Source organism: Pelophylax lessonae (genome assembly GCF_965119305.1).
Source record: "Pelophylax lessonae genome assembly, chromosome: 3".
Classification (NCBI taxonomy): domain Eukaryota; kingdom Metazoa; phylum Chordata; class Amphibia; order Anura; family Ranidae; genus Pelophylax; species Pelophylax lessonae.
Genome location: NC_138770.1, coordinates 27,060,236 through 27,078,052, shown reverse-complemented (window position 1 = coordinate 27,078,052; position 17,817 = coordinate 27,060,236). Strand labels below are relative to the sequence as shown.

Genomic DNA, 17,817 nt, shown 5'->3' with positions numbered 1-17,817 from the left:
AATATTTAAAAGCATTTAACCCCCACATATGTGTCCTGCAGGAGACTCACTTGTTGGGTACTCGAACGCTGGCTCTTAAGAAACCGTGGGTTGGGCATCATTACCACTCTACGTTTTCTACGTATTCTCGGGGAGTCAGCGTTCTTATCCACAAGTCTCTCCCGTTCAGACTAATGGGTCTCTCCTTGGACCCGGATGGACGATTTGTTTTACTCAATCTCCAGATAGCATCTTTTACTTTATTGCTGGTAGGGTTATATATACCTCCGCCGGCCTCAATCAGGCTGTTATATAAAATTTTTAAAGAAATTGCAAAATTTGAGAATGATAATATACTCATTGTGGGTGATTTTAATATGGTCCCAGATCCGAACATGGATAGAATGACTGGAGATTCTTCCTCTAGATCGGATCTCACTGAATGGGCTGAGATCTATGGGCTGACAGACCTATGGCGTTGGCACCATCCCCATGCTAGGGAATATACCTGCCACTCCGCCACTTATAAAACCTTCTCTCGAATTGACTTAATGTTTGCAAGTGGGTCATTACTATCTCGGGTGCGGGAGATTCGGGTTCTTCCTCGAGGGATATCCGACCACGCCCCACTTCTCTTAAAAATGGAATTATCTGGTAACCCCTCTCATAGATTATGGCGCTTATCCAGATATTGGATCGCTGATTCTGATATAAGCCCTTTAGTCGAACCCCAGATAGCGGCCTTTTGGGAGATAAATCCGGGCACGTCATCAGTGGCCATGGTCTGGGACGCTTTTAAGGTTTGCACCCGGGGGTATTATCAGACAGCTATTGGGAAGATCCAACGATATAGGCGAACAAATCTATTGCAAAAAGAAAAGGAAGCTAGAGATATGGAAAATCTATATGTCCAAACTAGAGACCCCACTCATTATACACGATCTCAATCCTTGACTAAGGAGGCAATGGGAATACGAACAGCCCTTACACAGAAAAAACTGCTCTCTCAAGCCCAACATATTTTTGTACATGGCGAGTATAACGGTAAAATGCTGGCGCAAATTTCTAGGGAACAGACAAGTGGGTATAGTATAGCACATATTCAGGATCAATCAGGCACTCTTCATTCTAATCCAGAAACTATTAATCACAACTTTACTGATTATTACCGGGCCCTATATAATACTAAGGTTAATTATTCAGGAGATGAACTCGATCATTATCTACAGGCAGTGGACTTTCCAGTCTTAACTGATAGAGATAGGGCCAAACTAGACGCCCCTATTACTCTTTTGGAGATCCAGGAAGTGGTGGCCTCCCTAAAACCCGATAAGACACCAGGACCGGATGGAATTCCTGTTGAATTCTATAAGGCACATATGGACCTTTTGGGCCCATATTTATTAGCCACTCTTCTAGGATCTCTAAAGGATGGGGAACTCCCTAAAACAATGAGCGAAGCGGTTATTGTTGTGATCCCTAAACCAGGGAAGGACCCATCACTATGTTCATCATACAGACCTATCTCTTTATTAAATGTTGATGGGAAGATCCTTTCAAAAGTCTTGGCCAATCGACTTAATAGTGTTATTACAGGATTGATCCATCCTGACCAAACTGGATTCATACCTGAGCGGGGTACTGATATCAATATCCGGAGATTGTTCACACATATGGCCTTGGCGTCGGGGGGAGGAACAGGTGTGGTCGCCTCCCTCGACGCCGAGAAAGCATTCGATTCTGTTGAGTGGCCATTTCTCTGGAAGATCTTATCTAGCTTTGGGTTCGGCCCTAATTTCGTCTCATGGATTAAGCTTCTCTATGAGAACCCTACAGCTAGAGTTCGTACTAATACATCTCTGTCGGATAAATTCCCTCTATTGAGGGGTACCCGACAGGGATGTCCGTTATCCCCAGCCTTGTTTGCCTTGGCTTTGGAACCGCTAGCGATTATGTTGCGAGCGGACCCACAAGTCCGAGGCATTAAGGTGGGGGTCATTGAAGAGAAGTTGTCTTTATATGCAGACGACACCTTGATTTATTTGGCGGATGCATCCACATCATTACATAGGGCCTTACAATTATTTGACATCTTTGGCCGTTTTTCAGGTATAAATATTAATTGGTCTAAGTCCGTCCTTTTTCCACTACACCCATCGATATCTTTAATTGATACTCATACACCGTTGAAATGGGTACAGGATATGGTGTACTTAGGCATCAAAGTGGGTCCAACATTGGAGGTATATCAGCAAAATAACATTGACCCTTTAGTTTTACAATTAAATAAAAAGTGCGCGTCTTGGCGCATGCTTCCCTTGTCCCCCGTTGGCAGAATTAACTTAATAAAAATGAACTATCTTCCGAAATTTCTGTATCTTTTTCGTAACTCCCCCATTGATATGACTAGAACCTTTTTTTCGAGATTAGAAAGTATTATAACAACTTTTGTATGGGCCGGGCGTACTCCACGAGTCGCAAGACGCACGCTATACCTTCCTCTTGCAAGAGGAGGATTAGCGCTTCCTAACTTTAAATTGTATTTTTGGGCGGCTGTACTGGTGACGGTCCGGTGGTGGTTCTCTCAGCCCAAAACTAATTCTGCAGTTACACTAGAAGCAGCACTATTGGGTTCATATGCGGCCCTTAGTAATCTTGTTTTTCGGGGGGAACAGGCACATCCTCAAATAACCAGTCTGATGAAGACTGTCCTGCGGATATGGACTCGGGCGCGGGTGATATATAACACTCCATTGCATATATCCCCCCACACTCCGTTGTGGGGTAATCCTAATTTAAAACATTTATATCATCTCCCTGATCCACAGTTATGGGCTGCTAGAGGGATTGTGACTATGAAACATGTTATTAAAGATGGAAGACTTCAAGGCTTTAATGCTCTTCAGTCCACCCATTCATTACCTTCCACCATGGGGTTTCGTTACCGCCAGCTTAGTCATGCTATGCGGGCTCAGTTCCATGGCCCTGTTGTCCTGGAATCAGACCCCTTGGAGAAAATGTTAACTTTTAAGGTAATAGGGAAATCTCTCTCTGCTATATACTCCATACTCTCAACAGATCATAGTCAGTCCCTTGAGAAAACCTATAATAAATGGAAGGAGGACATTCCAGATTTGACTATTGAAGAGTGGGAGGATTCGGTTAATAATTATATCCCCTCAATGATAGCGGCTAGGGACAGATTTATACAACTCAAATTCTTACATAGAGCATATTATACGCCACAACGTCTTGCCAGGATATTCCCCACGAAAGACCCTTTGTGCATTAGATGTGGGCATGAAATAGGTACATTCTTACATGTTGTTTGGTCGTGCCCTGACCTGGCAACTTTTTGGAAAGAAGTGACGGACACTATTGGCGAAATCTTTGACATCATGATTCCTTTGGACCCAAAGGTAACTTTATTGAGTAACCTTACAGAATTGGCTGGGGACAAATATGCTAAAATGTGCATTACATATACCCTGTTTTATGCCAGGAGAGAAATCCTTTTGCGATGGAAGTTACCCGAACCTCCCACCCGATTATCCTGGATAGTTGCCGTTACTGACCACAGAGGAAAAATGGGAATGCTTTAGAACAATATTAAGCAAAGGCATCTTGCAGTGCATTCCTATGGGGAATAAATTTAGAAGAGACAAAGCCAAACCTGGCTGGCTAAACCGTAGCGTTAAAAAACTTATTAGGAGAAAAAAATTGGCCTTCAAGAAATATAAATCAGAGGGCACAGTATCGGCCTTCCAGCAATACAAGGAGGAAAATAAGAAGTGTAAACACGAAATCAAGATGGCTAAAATCAACTTTGAGAGACAAATAGCGGAGGATAGTAAAAAAAACCCAAAGAAATTCTTTAAATATATCAACAGCAAAAAAACTAGGGCAGAGCATATTGCACACATAATTAACGATGATGGGAGGATGGTTACAGAGGACACTGAAAAAGCAACCGTGCTGAATTCTTTTTTCTCGTCAGTCTTTACGCAGGAAAAGGAAGGGTACACTGACCATGACTGTATGGTTAGTAGTAATACACAGGACTTGCCACTATGGCTAACAGAGGGGGAAATCAGGGAAAGACTGGATAAACTTAACACAAACAAAGCACCAGGCCCGGATGGCGTACATCCGAGAGTGCTCAAGGAACTCAGTATGGTTATATCTAGACCACTGTTCCTGATCTTTGCTGACAGTATTAGGACAGGAGATGTACCAGGGGATTGGAGGAAGGCTAACGTGATTCCGATATTCAAAAAGGGCCAGAGACATATCCCGGGAAATTATAGGCCTGTCAGTCTGACATCAATAATATGTAAACTTTTGGAGGGGATGATAAGGGACTATATCGTAGAGTATGCTAAAGACAACAACATCATCAGTAGTAACCAGCACGGGTTTACAAATGGGCGTTCTTGTCAAACCAATCTCTTAGCATTCTACGAGGAAGTGAGCTGTGAGCTAGATAGGGGGAGACCAGTGGATGTGGTGTACTTGGATTTCGCTAAGGCGTTTGATACAGTTCCCCACAAGCGCTTAATTTATAAAATAAGGTCTGCAGGTATCGACAGCAGGGTTTGCTCTTGGATACGGAATTGGCTAAAAGGCCGTGTCCAAAGGGTAGTAATAAACAGCGCATACTCAGACTGGTCTGAGGTAGTAAGCGGGGTGCCCCAGGGCTCAGTCCTGGGACCAACCTTGTTCAATTTATTCATAAACAGCATTGAGGAAGGGATCAGTAGTTCGTTATCAGTTTTTGCAGATGACACAAAATTGGCCAGGGCAATAACTGCACAGCATGAAGCAGATATCCTACAGAATGACCTGGACAAAATTACGGAGTGGGCAACGACATGGCAAATGAGGTTTAATGTGGAGAAGTGTAAGGTTTTGCACTTGGGGACCAAAAACATAAAAACACAATACACGTTAGGAGGGGAACCCTTGGGGGAATCAAAAATGGAGAAAGATTTGGGAGTCTTAGTTGATGATAGATTAGGCAACAGCATGCAATGCCAAGCGGCAGCTTCCAAAGCCAACAGAATATTAGCATGCATAAAGAAAGGGATGTATTCCAGAGATAAGACTATAATCCTTCCACTTTATAAAACTGTGGTCCGACCGCATCTGGAGTATTCTGTCCAGTTCTGGTCGCCAGTCCTCAGGAGGGATGTGTTGGAGCTGGAGAAAGTCCAGAGAAGGGCAACTAAATTGATTAGGGGGTTGGAGGACCTTACCTATGAAGAGCGGCTGCAATCGCTCGATTTATTTTCCCTGGAGAAAAGACGTCTGAGAGGGGACATGATAGCAATTTATAAATATCTTAATGGGGATCTCAGCTTAGAAGAAAAGCTGTTCATTCGAAGGAATTGCATGAGGACTCGAGGACATACAATGCGATTAGAGGAGAAGCGTTTTAACCTCAGGCAACGTGGGGGGTTCTTTACTGTTAGGGCTACAAGATTGTGGAATTGTCTACCACAAGAGGTGGTTTCTGCGGGTAGTATGGTGACTTTCAAAAGACTCTTAGACTTACATCTCAAGGATCAGGAGATTGAGGGCTATGTTAGATGATTACAGTCACACACACCTACACAGGTTGAACTGGATGGACTATTGTCTTTATTCAACCTCGCCTACTATGTAACTATGTAACTATGTAACTAAGACACTCCCATTCTACCGTTTTACATACGGTAGTAGGAACTGTCCAAAAAAATTTGATAAAGTCTGGTCAGCCTGGATCGATGCTGTAGGTGAGCCAAAGTCACCGGTTCCATAATGATATAAGTAGGCTCTTATTATTATAATTAAGAATTTTTTTTTTTTGTGTCTGTTAGTAGGTATGGATAAAACTATTCCTTGTGCAGAGTAATGTATTGTATTGGAATGTTTGTGATGTTTATATGTGTAACAATAAAATAAAAATTTAACTGTTAAAAAAAACACAAAACAAACAAATAAAATGCAGCCCAAAAGAAAATGAAAATAAAATTTCTTCCCCCAAATCTGTAGACAATAAGTCTTCCTCTTCCTCCACGGTATATATGGGGAGGATATAAAATATGGGCGGAGCCTGTGCAGGGACGTCCCATCTCAGCCATCCCAGGGAAGGGGTATCTGAGTGAAGGATCTCATTGTGAAGCTTGTTTAGTCCGCACTGCTCAAGTCCCGGCTTTGTAATTCTATCATCTTGGATTTTAATGTTGAATAAAGCAGATAGACGGAGAGCACTAGAGGGGGGATTATTTTTTACCCTCCCCCAATATATACCATGGAGGAAGAGGAAGGAGGAGAGGAGTGAGCGATATCCCTAGAGGGGGAAGGGATCTGTGGGACTCGCTGGTAACACAGGAGTCAGATGGGAAGGTGAGTGGAAGTGACCACCAGCACCTTTCTCATCTGCAATTTCTGCACTCGCACTTTATCATTTATATTGGCCCTGACTGATGACAAGTGTCACATGACACACATTTCTATCCTCTTATTGGACGATCACATTACTATTTATTCATTTCCTGACACTGTTTAATAGATTTCATATTTTTGAATTGTAAGTCTGATTGTTACACGGCGCGGTGATATCGCACAGATTGGATTATTATTTCCCACTTATTGTCTACAGATTTGGGGGGAAGAAATTTATTTTCATTAGATTTTTTCATCAGATATAAAATGTCCAACTGGTAGGAAATGGGCGTAACAAAGAGAATCCATATTATGTTTATACAGTATCTCACAAAAGTAAGTACACCCCTCACATTTGTGTAAATATTTTATTCTATCTTTTCATGTGACAACACTGAAGAAATGACACTTTGCTACAATGTAAAGTAGTGAATGTACAGCTTGTATAACAGTGTAAATATTCTGTCCCCTCAAAATAACTCAACACACAGCCATTAATGTCTAAACTGCTGGCAACAAAAGTGAGTACACCCCTAAGTGACAATGTCCGCACTGGGTCCAATTAGCCATTTTCCCTCCCCGGTGTCATGTGACTCATTAGTGTTACAAGGTCTCAGGTGTGAATGGGGGCAGGAGTATTAAATTTGGTGTTATCGCTCTCACTCTCTCATACTAGTCACTGGAAGTTCAACATAGCACCTCATGGCAAAGAACTCTGTGAGGATCTGAAAAAAAAGAATTGCTGCTCTACATAAAGATGGCCTAGGCTATAAGAAAATTGCCAAGACCCTGAAACTGAGCTGCAGCACGGGGGCCAAGACCGTACAGTGGTTTAACAGGACAGGTTCCACTCAGAACAGGCCTCGCCATGGTGGACCAAAGAGGTTGAGTGTACGTGCTCAGCGTCATATCCAGAGGTTGTCTTTGGGAAATAGACGTATGAGTGCTGCCAGCATTGCTGCAGAGGTTGAAGGGTTGGGGGGAGGTCAGCCTGTCAGTGCTCAGACCATACGCCGCACACTGCATCAAATTGGTCTGCATGGCTGTCGTCCCAGAAGGAAACCTCTTCTAAAGATGATGCACAAGAAAGCCTGCAAACAGTTTGCTGAAGACAAGCAGACTAAGGACATGGATTACTGGAACCATGTCCTGTGGTCTGATGAGACCAAGATAAACTTATTTGGTTCAGATGGTGTCAAGCGTGTGTGGCGGCAACCAGGTGAGGAGTACAAAGACAAGTGTGTCTTGCCTACAGTCAAGCATGGTGGTGGGAGTGTCATGGTCTGGGGCTGCATGAGTGCTGCCGGCACTGGGGAGCTACAGTTCATTGAGGGAACCATGAATGCCAACATGTACTGTGACATACTGAAGCAGAGCATGATCCCCTCCCTTCGGAGACTGGGCTGCAGGGCAGTATTCCAACATGATAACGACCCCAAACACACTTCCAAGATGACTGCTGCCTTGCTAAAGAAGCTGAAGGACTAGCCAAGCATGTCTCCAGACCTAAACCCTATTGACCATCTGTGGGACATCCTCAAACGGAAGGTGGAGGAGCGCAAGGTCTCTACCATCCACCAGCTCCATGATTTCATCATGAATTAGTGGAAGAGGACTCCACTGACAACCTGTGAAGCTCTGGTGAACTCCATGCCCAAGAGGGTTAAGGTAGTGCTGGAAAATAATGGTGGCCACACAAAATATTGACACTTTGGGCCCAGTTTGGACATTTCCACTTAGGAGTGTACTCACTTTTGTTGCCAACAGTTTAGACATTAATGGCTGTGTGTTGAGTTATTTTGAAGGGACAGCAAATTTACACTGTTATACAAGCTGTACACTCACTACTTTACATTGTAGCAAAGTGTCATTTCTTCAGTGTTGTCGCATGAAAAGATAGAATAAAATATTTACAGAAATGTGAGGGGTGTACTTACTTTTGTGAGATACTGTAGCAGTGGGTAGAGGGGATAGAGCAGAAGTCTGTAATGTACAACAGAGTGTATATAGTGCAGGGGTCAGGACATAATATTGGTATTCAGTAGTCAGTGGTGGCTTACATGTATTTATGTCATGTATGTATTTAGTGTTAATGACCCACCTGTGCTGATCTCTGTAGGAGTGTCCTCCTCCTTACATGTCCCCGTTATTCCGTCCTCCTCCATAGACTGCTGATCATCCCTCACATACATCTCTTCTGCTTTAACCTCAAATTCTATATCGATTGGATCTCCACTCTAAACCAAGAAAATTAGAGCGAATATCATCTAAAAGTTATAAGCTTTAATATTGTGATATTATAAAAAATAAAAATAAAAAACACATCCTCTCCCGAAGTCCATGTTCTAGATGCTCCAATCCACCAACCTTGTAACATTGAGGGATGGTGTGACCTTCCTGTGTGGAATCCCGGGAATACAGAGGACGGGGACATCTCTCTGGTGGGTTTCTGTAGCTGGATGACTCCTCAGTGGTGTCCTGATACAGATCTTTGTGTTCTTTTAGAAACCCGGACTCCTCTATCACCCCATCCTCATTATTTTCCTCCTCTTTAATCTCTTCTTTAACCTCAACTTTAGAATCTCTCAGGTTTCCACTCTGAATATATAATAAAAATGACATCAATGGTAACAATGCAGATAATGTACAGATCCTAATGATACTATCAGTGATTGTTCCTCATCTACCTGATGATGGTGAGGGATGGTGTGACCTTCCTGTGTGGAATCCCGGGAATACAGAGGAAGGGGACATCTCTCTGGTGGATTCCCATTACTGGATCCATCTGTAGGAAACACACACACTGACTGAATACATTGTTTCTATGTGTTTATCAGATGATGGGGGATCTAGGTGGAGCCTCCGTACTGCTCTCTCCTTTACAATAAAGTCTCCTCTTACCCGGTGATGTGAGGGGCGGCTGATTCTCCATCATGACGTCCTTGTAGAGATCCTTGTGTCCTTCTAAATACTCCCACTCCTCCATGGAGAAATAGACAGTGACATCCTGACACCTTATAGGAACCTGACACACACAATGATACAGTCACCATCCAGACACATCCCTTGTCTATTACTGGATAATGTCCCAGAATTCCCAGCACCGCTCACCTCTCCTGTCAGCAGATTGACCATCATGGTGGTCAGTTCCAGGATCTTCTGCTCTCTGTTCCTCTCAGGTATCGGAGAACGAGTTGGAGGCACCATGGTGGGGCTCTGGGTTCTGCTCCATCCCCCTGAGATTGGCTCCCCAGTAGACTCCTTCACTACAACACAATCCTACAGATCAGGAGAAAGATAAATAGATATCAATCATCTGACATCATCTACATGTCTAGAATAAGAACATGGTCTATTGACCAGACTAGATAAGAGTGATGTCATGTGACCTCCCAGAATCCTCCTCACCTCTCCGATCAGCAGGTAGATGATCTCCAGGGTGAGGCTTAATAACCTCTCAGTCATGTGACTCTGATCCTCCTCCATCCTCATTTATGTGGTCATCTGATCTATGCGGGTTTCTCTGTAGATGGATAAGGAAGAAATTATCTGGATTGCATTGGTTGGACAATATTAGGATGGGGATATAAGGGGTTACAGGTGGGTTGCCCCCGGTGGGAATTGGAACATGTAGATTGGGTTACTTAGGGGGATCTTTTTATAAAGAGTGGTCACAGGTTCTCTGGGACCATCAAGACCAATGCAGAGCCCAAAGCCCGTGACTGGACAGGAGGAGGGACAGTCCACTGCCAGAGTGTAGGGGAGTAGAGGAGAATGCCAGTATTGAGGGATCAGAGGATCGGATAAGTAAAAGTGCTTTTACTGGTTCCCTACACCAAAATGACCATGTAACCCTTGAAGTGGGGCTGCCCCCATTATACGAGGGTTAAATGCTCATTTGGGTTTTGGTCAGTTTTTGTTTCACCAGAGATGGGCTTAAAACAAAATAACATTTTCACACACGATAAAATCTGTATTTTAAACTTGCAAAAACAAAGCCCCCCTCACACACACACACACACACAATTATGTCAACCCTTAAAACTGTGTGTCCCCATGAAATGGTAACTAAATTCACTACCCAACATGGTGCAAAGACAATGCTATAAAAGCTCCTACAGGTCATTCGTTTAGAGAAACCCGGTAATAACGGCCCCAGAATCTCTCACTCCAGTGTGCGGCCATTAACCCCCTTTGTGACAGCGTAACATAAATGACAGGTCCTCTTTAGGGAGACATTAGGGGTAGAGTTGAGCGGATACCTGGATGTCCGTGTTCGGCGGGTTCGGCCGAACTTTAAAAAAAAGTCTGGGTCCGTGTCCCGCACTTTTGCCAAACTTTTCCCGGACACCGAACCCCATTGAAGTCAATGGGGACCTGAACTTTCAGGCACTAAAATGGTTCTAAAACACCAAAGGAAAGGGCTAGAGTGCTGCAAATGGCAGCAAAACGTATTTAAGAGCATGGCAAGTGCTCTGCAAACAAATGTGGATAGGGAAATAACTTAAAACAACAAAAAAAAACCAGAAAAAAAAAACAGAAAAATAAAACAATGTTCTTCATCTCTGAAGGACAAGGCCCATATGGAGTAGGAGGGAGGTTGAGGTGGTGGTGGATGTGGCGGTGTCATAGGCGTGCGCACAGGGTATGCCGGGTGTACCTGGGCACACCCTAATCACCTAGGGCACATTAGCATTATCGCTCTGTTTGCCAGTGAGGAGATGGGAAAGATCTCCCTCGGACCTGCTCTGCTCTATTTCACTTTGCCAGCAGGGAGAGTAATGTATCGGGGCCATGTACATGTAGGCAAACACATGCATGTGTATTTAACCACTTAAGCCCCGGAGGATTTTCCTGCTAAAAGACCAGGGGGTATTTTGCGATTCGGCACTGCGTGACTTTAACGGACAATTGCGCGGTCGTGCGACGCTGTACCTAAACGAATTTGACGTCCTTTTTTTCCCACAAACAGAGCTATTTTTTGGTGGTATTTGATCACCTGTGCGATTTTTTGATCACGCGCTATAAACAAAAAAAGAGCGACAATTTTGCAAAAATAGCAATATTTTTCACATTTTGTTATATGAAATTCCCCAAAAAAAAATGTAAAAATCAAAATTTTTTAACATTTTTGGCCAATTTGTTTTATCCTACCTATGTTTGGTAAAAAAAAATCGCAAAAAGCGTATTTTGATTGGTTTGCGCAAAAGTTATCGCGTTTACTAACAAAGGGAAAGATTTTTGTCATTTTTGTTGTTTTTTTTTTTAACGCGTAATGGCGGCGATCTGCGATTTTTTTTGCGGTACTGCGACATTGCGGCGGACAGATCGGACCCTTGACTGACATTTTTGACACTTTTGGGGTTACCAGTGACATTTGTACAGTAATCAGTGCTATACATATGCACTGTTACTGTAAAAATACACTGGCAGTGAAGGGGTTAACTTTATTTGGGAGGGAGGGGCTGTGTGTGTCCCTAGGGGCGTGATTCTTACTGTGATTGGCTGTGGCTCTAGCTGTAAGGACACTGATCAACGGATCTACATAGTAGATCCATGTGATCAGTGTCTTTACAGCGAGGAGAATGACAGGCAGCTTGTTTACACAAGCTGCCTGACATTCTCCCTCTCCCCCGACGATCGCCGAGTGGCCGGCGGACATCGGGTCCGCTGGTCACACGCGCGGGGGGGTCCGTGACCGCGCGGGAGCGCGCCTCCGCGGGCGCGCGCTCGCTCCCCAGACCCTCCCAGGCTAGTGACGTTAATTAACGTCACTCTGCCTGGCAGGGGCTGACCGCCGCAGTAAATCTACTTGCGGCGGTCGGCAAGCGGTTAAACTTTGGGGTGCACACCCTAATGCAATAGGCTGCGCACACCTATGGGCGGTGTAGGTGGAAGCGGCGGTGGAGGAGGACCAGGGCCGGATTAAGAGCATCATGGGCTTGGTGCTGAGGATTTTGAAGGGCCTTAAGGGCTGTGCCTTGGCATGCACCCAAAGGAGGAAGGGTGCAGCCATGCATGCCTAATTCAACATGGGATGCTGTCTCTGAAGCCCATAAACACATTCATGCATCGGCAACTGTCCCTCCTTGTCCGGCCTTCGTGCTGTGTGGGGAGGTTCTGAGGGAGCTGCCTGGGGAAGCGAGCATAGAAGCCAGACTTCTGTGTTTACAAGTGACAGAAGAGCGGTAACAGTGAATATGGCCAACCCGGGGCCTATATAAAGGTAGGGGCCTGGAGCTGCAGCTCCAATAGCTCCTACGTTAATCTGGCCCTGAGGAGGACGAGGTAGCCAACACTGCTTCTTTTCAGAAATTTTAAATGAGGGTACACCCCAAAAGAGTGAGAAAGAGCAAAAATAGAACAATGGCTGGGTAAGGTCGGTATCCATCGCTATTCTGCACAAGGTACGGAAAAGTCACGTGGGATCCATGCCTGGTTCATTTTAATGAACGTGAGCTTGTCCACATTGTCTCTGGACAGGCGGCTGCGCTTGTCTGTGATAACGCCCCCAGCCGTGCTAAATACCCGTTCAGATAATACACTGGCTGCAGGGCACGCCAGCACCTCCAAGGCGTAAAGGGCAAGCTCAGGCCATGTGCCCAACTTGGAGACCCAGAAGTTGAAGGGGGCAGACCCCTCATTCAGTACGTCTAGGCGTGTGCACACATACTGCTCCACCATGTTGGTGAAATGCTGCCTCCTGCTAAGACGTTCCATATGAGCTGCTGGTGCTGCTGTTTGTTGTGGCGTGCTGACAAAGCTTTTCCACATTTCGGCCATGCTAACCCTGCCTTCTGAGGTGCTGGCGGTGCCCTGGTTGCGTTGGCGACCTCTTCCTCCTCCTCCTCCTCTGCCTTGTGCTTCCACTGTGGCCCCGCTCTCAGGTGGGAATGCCAGCAGCATCGCGTCTACCAGAGTGCGCTTGTACTCGCGCATCTTGCGATCGCGCTCCAGTGAGTGAATTAAGGACAGTACGTTGTCCTTGTAACGGGGATCCAGCAGCGTGGCCACCCAGTAATCAGCACAAGTTAGAATGTGGGCAACTCGGCGGTCCTTGTGGAGACACTGCAGCATGTAATCGCTCATGTGTAAAATACCAAAAACTATCAGCGCAAACCAAATTTTGTGATGAAAAACTCAACACCAATTCACTGTGCATAAATCAAGTGCATATAAGTGAAACATTAATAATAATAATATCCGGCAGCATGCACCAATCGTGTTCACAAATCACAATAAACTATAATTCATACAAAAATGTGATGCGCCAAAGATACACGAATCATGAAAGTGATGACTAATAAATAATATAATGTAATAAACTCATCCAGTTCATAAGGCACACAATAGTGTTCGTGCTTCCAATACAAGTAGTGTTTGAAGTGTCCCCGTGTTCCAATGAAAAAACGATCCAGTGATGAAACAAATTGTGAACACCAATAATGTGAATCCCTCCACCAGGTGGATTAGCCTCTCACCTTCCTGCAGGACCCAAACGGGCCAGCAATCACATGTAACATGGATAAGACTTCCAGGAAAGGGCCTCCCTGTAATTCACCTCCGGGGATTCCGGGACATAAATGGGGAAAAGATGGAAAAATCTAGTGCTCTCCGCTTGGTAATAAGGGTATGCTTTATTAGAGAAAAAGATCCACTCACATTTGTAGGGCACTCAGCCGTGCCTGCTATGTTAGCGGTCTGTGTACCAGAGAGAGATCCTCTCTCTGGTACACAGACCGCTAACATTGCTAACATAGCAGGCACGGCTGAGTGCCCTACAAATGTGAGTGGATCTTTTTCTCTAATAAAGCATACCCTTATTACCAAGCGGAGAGCACTAGATTTTTCCATCTTTTCCACATTTATGTCCCGGAATCCCCGGAGGTGAATTACAGGGAGGCCCTTTCCTGGAAGTCTTATCCATGTTACATGTGATTGCTGGCCCGTTTGGGTCCTGCAGGAAGGTGAGAGGCTAATCCACCTGGTGGAGGGATTCACATTATTGGTGTTCACAATTTGTTTCATCACTGGATCGTTTTTTATTGGAACACGGGGACACTTCAAACACTACTTGTATTGGAAGCACGAACACTATTGTGTGCCTTATGAACTGGATGTGTTTATTACATTATATTATTTATTAGTCATCACTTTCATGATTCGTGTATCTTTGGCGCATCACATTTTTGTATGAATAATCGCTCATGTGTGCCAGGCTGCCCAGAGGCAATAAAAGGCTGTCCTCTGTGGGAGGTGTATCGTCCGTGTCCTCTGTATCCCCCAGCCCCGCACCAGTGATGGCCATGAGCTTGCCTGGGTGCCACCCTGCTGTGAACATGGTTCCATCTCCTCCTCCAGCTCCTCCTCCTCAAGAACTGTGCCCCTGCTGGACACTTGTGTCCCTGGCGTTTGTGTGTGCAGGAACCCACCCTCGGAGCCCCTTGCGAATGACTGACCTGAAAGCCTTGGAAATGTTACCTCTTCATCCTCCTCCTCCTCATCCTGTGCCACATCCTCTTCCATCATCGCCCGAATTGTTTTTTCAAGGAGGCATAGAAGTGGGATAGTTAAGCTGAGAACGGCGCCATCGGCACTGGCCATGTTGGTGGAGTACTCAAAACAACGCAACAAGGCACACAGGTCTCGCATGGAGGCCCAGTTATTGGTGGTGAAGTGGTGCTGTTCCGCAGAGCGACTCACGCGTGCGTGCTGCAGCTGAAACTCCACTATGGCCTGCTGCTGCTCGCACAGTCTTTCCAGCATGTGCAAGGTGGAGTTCCACCTTGTGGGCACGTCACATATGAGGCGGTGAGCGGGAAGGCCGAAGTTACGCTGCAGCGCTGACAGGCGAGCAGCAGCAGGGTGAGAACGCCGAAAGTGCGCACAGACGGCCCGCACTTTCTGCAGCAGCTCTGACATATCGGGGTAATTTTTAAGGAACCTCTGCACCACCAAATTCAGCACATGCGCCAGGCAAGGGATGTGCGTCAAACCGGCTAGGCCCAGAGCTGCTATGAGATTTCGCCCGTTATCGCACACCACCAGGCCGGGCTTGAGGCTCGCTGGCAGCAACCACTCATTTGTCTGCTGTTCCATGCTCCTCCACAACTCCTGCGTGGTGTGTGGTTTGTCCCCCAAACAGGCAAGTTTTAAAACTGCCTGCTGTCGTTTACCCCTGGCCATGCTGAAGTTGGTGGTGAAGGTGTTACGCTGTCCGGATGAGGAGGCGGTAGAGGATGAGGAAGCGGAGTAGGAGGAGTTAGGAACAGGAGGCAAACTGAAGCGCCCTGCAATCCTCGGTGGTGGAAGGACATGCGCCAAAATGCTATCCGCCTCAGGCCCATCCGCCACTGCATTTACCCAGTGTGCCGTTAGGGAGATATAACGCCCCTGACCGTGCTTACTGGTCCACATATCGGTAGTTAGGTGGACCTTGCCACAGATGGCGTTGCGCAGTGTACACCTGATTTTTCCCCCCACTTGGTTGTGCAGGGAAGGGATGGCTTGCCTGGAAAAGTAGTGGCGGCTGGGCACGACGTACTGTGGGACAGCCACCGACATAAGGTTTTTAAAACTGTGCGTCTCCACCAGACGGAATGACAGCATTTCAAAGGCCAAGAATTTTGAAATGCTGGCATTCAGGGCCAGGGATCGCGGGTGGGTAGGGGGGTACTTCCTCTTCCTCTCAAGTGTTTGGGAGATGGAAAGCTGAACGCTTCCACGGGACATTGTGGAGATGGTTGGTGACCCAGGTGGTGGTGTTGCTGACAGATCCTCTGTTTGCGGGGTGGCAGGTGCCGGTATCACTACAGATGTGGCTGGAGCGGCCGAGACTGCAGCAGAAGAGGAAGCAGGATGAGCCAGAGACGTTTCTTGGTTTTGAAGGTGTCTACTCCACTGCAGCTCGTGCTTTGCACTTAGATGCCTGATCATGCAGGTTGTGCTCAGGTTGAGAAGGTTTATGCCTCGCTTCAGGCTCTGATTGCACAGGGTGCAAACCACTCGTGTCCTGTCATCAGCACATTTTCTAAAGAACTTCCACGCTAGAGAACTCCTTTGAGCTGACTTTGGTGCGCTCGTTCCCTTGCTGCGTTGGGCAGTAGCAGGCGTAGTGTCTAGGGCACGGGCGCTCCGCTTCTGCACCCTGCTCCCTCTTCTGCTGTGCTGGTGGCTCTGTGCGACCACCGCCCCTTCCTCCAAACTACTCAGGTCACCTGCATGACGTTCATTCCATGTGGGGTCGAGGACCTCATCGTCCTCCACATCAGTCTTCACCCCTGCCCTCCTTGTCGGTCTCCACAATGCTGAACGCCGCAGCAGTTGGCACCTGCGTTTTGTCATCATCGGAGACGTGCTGCGATGGTCCTTGCATGTACTCATCTTGAGAAATAAGTGGTTGGGCATCGCTGCACTCAATCTCTTCCACTTCTGGGGCAGGGCTAGGTGGATGGCCCTGGGAAACCCTGCTGACAGAGTCCTCAAAAAGAACAAGAGACTGCTGTATGGCTTGGGGCTCAGACTGCTTGCCTGATTTGCAAGGTGGTGAGGTGAAAGACGGTTGGACATCGGCTGCAGGTGCCAACTCTGACCTTTCTGCAGTAGACTGGGTGGGAGACAATGTGAAGGAACTGGAGGCACTGTCTGCAGCAAACCAATCTACTATCGCCTCTCTGTGTTCTGGCCTCATCACTTCTAGAGGCGTATGATGCCCTACCAAATACTGATGCAGGTTCTGTCGCCTACTAACACTTGAGGATGGTGTTTCACTTGTGCGTGTAGCTGGCACAGATCGACCACGTCCTCTCCTTGCAACAGGAGCTCTACCAGCAGCACCACGACCCAGGCCACGGCCCCTATTTGACGGTCTCCTCATATTTCTGTAATTTAAGATCTTGCCCTAGAAAGGTGTTTATTGAATAGCGGAACAAAACAACAACAGTATCGCACGGGTGTATCTCACAGTCAAATATGCAAACTATGCCGCAATTTAATGTTTTTTACCCCAAAAGGTGTATAATGAATAGCAGAATAGGATAAAAAACGGTGTATCTCACACGTACAAACACAGACTAGGCCCGATTAAATTTTTTTGTACCCTAAAGGGAGGATGAGGAAGAGGAGTAGGAGGAGTTGGGAACAGGAGGCAAACTGAAGCGCCCTGCAATCCTTGGCGGGGGAAGGAGATGCGCCAAACAAATTTAAAAGGTGTATCTCACACGTACCGATACAGACTATGCCGTAATTTAATTTTTTACACTCCAAAAGGGTGTATATTGAATAGCGGAATAGGAAAAATTTTATAATACGGTCAGTGTTGGGGGTAACTAGTTACAAAGTAACTAATTACAGTAACTACATTACTTTTTTTGGTAACTAAGTAAAGTAACTAGTTACAATACTAATATTGGT

The 17,817-nt window shown here is 46.0% G+C and overlaps 3 protein-coding genes across 3 annotated transcripts in view; 1 reads left to right on the top strand and 2 right to left on the bottom strand.

Moving 5' to 3' along the window:
* LOC309550260 (uncharacterized protein) overlaps nucleotides 1-17,817 on the top strand; it is a gene marked incomplete at both ends in the record, with an annotated part of 1,652,360 nt that overhangs the window by 629,625 nt on the left and 1,004,918 nt on the right. The window lies entirely within an intron of this gene.
* Nucleotides 1-17,817, bottom strand: part of LOC309549835 (uncharacterized protein) — a gene marked incomplete at both ends in the record, with an annotated part of 117,844 nt that overhangs the window by 55,744 nt on the left and 44,283 nt on the right. Inside the window, one exon of the mRNA XM_082250335.1 lies at nucleotides 8,773-9,003. Within this exon, the coding sequence (XP_082106461.1) occupies nucleotides 8,773-9,003 (231 nt within the window). The remainder of the gene's footprint in view (nucleotides 1-8,772; nucleotides 9,004-17,817) is intronic.
* The window catches only part of LOC309549838 (uncharacterized protein), a gene marked incomplete at its 3' end in the record, with an annotated part of 314,748 nt that overhangs the window by 291,382 nt on the left and 5,549 nt on the right, over nucleotides 1-17,817 (bottom strand). The window lies entirely within an intron of this gene.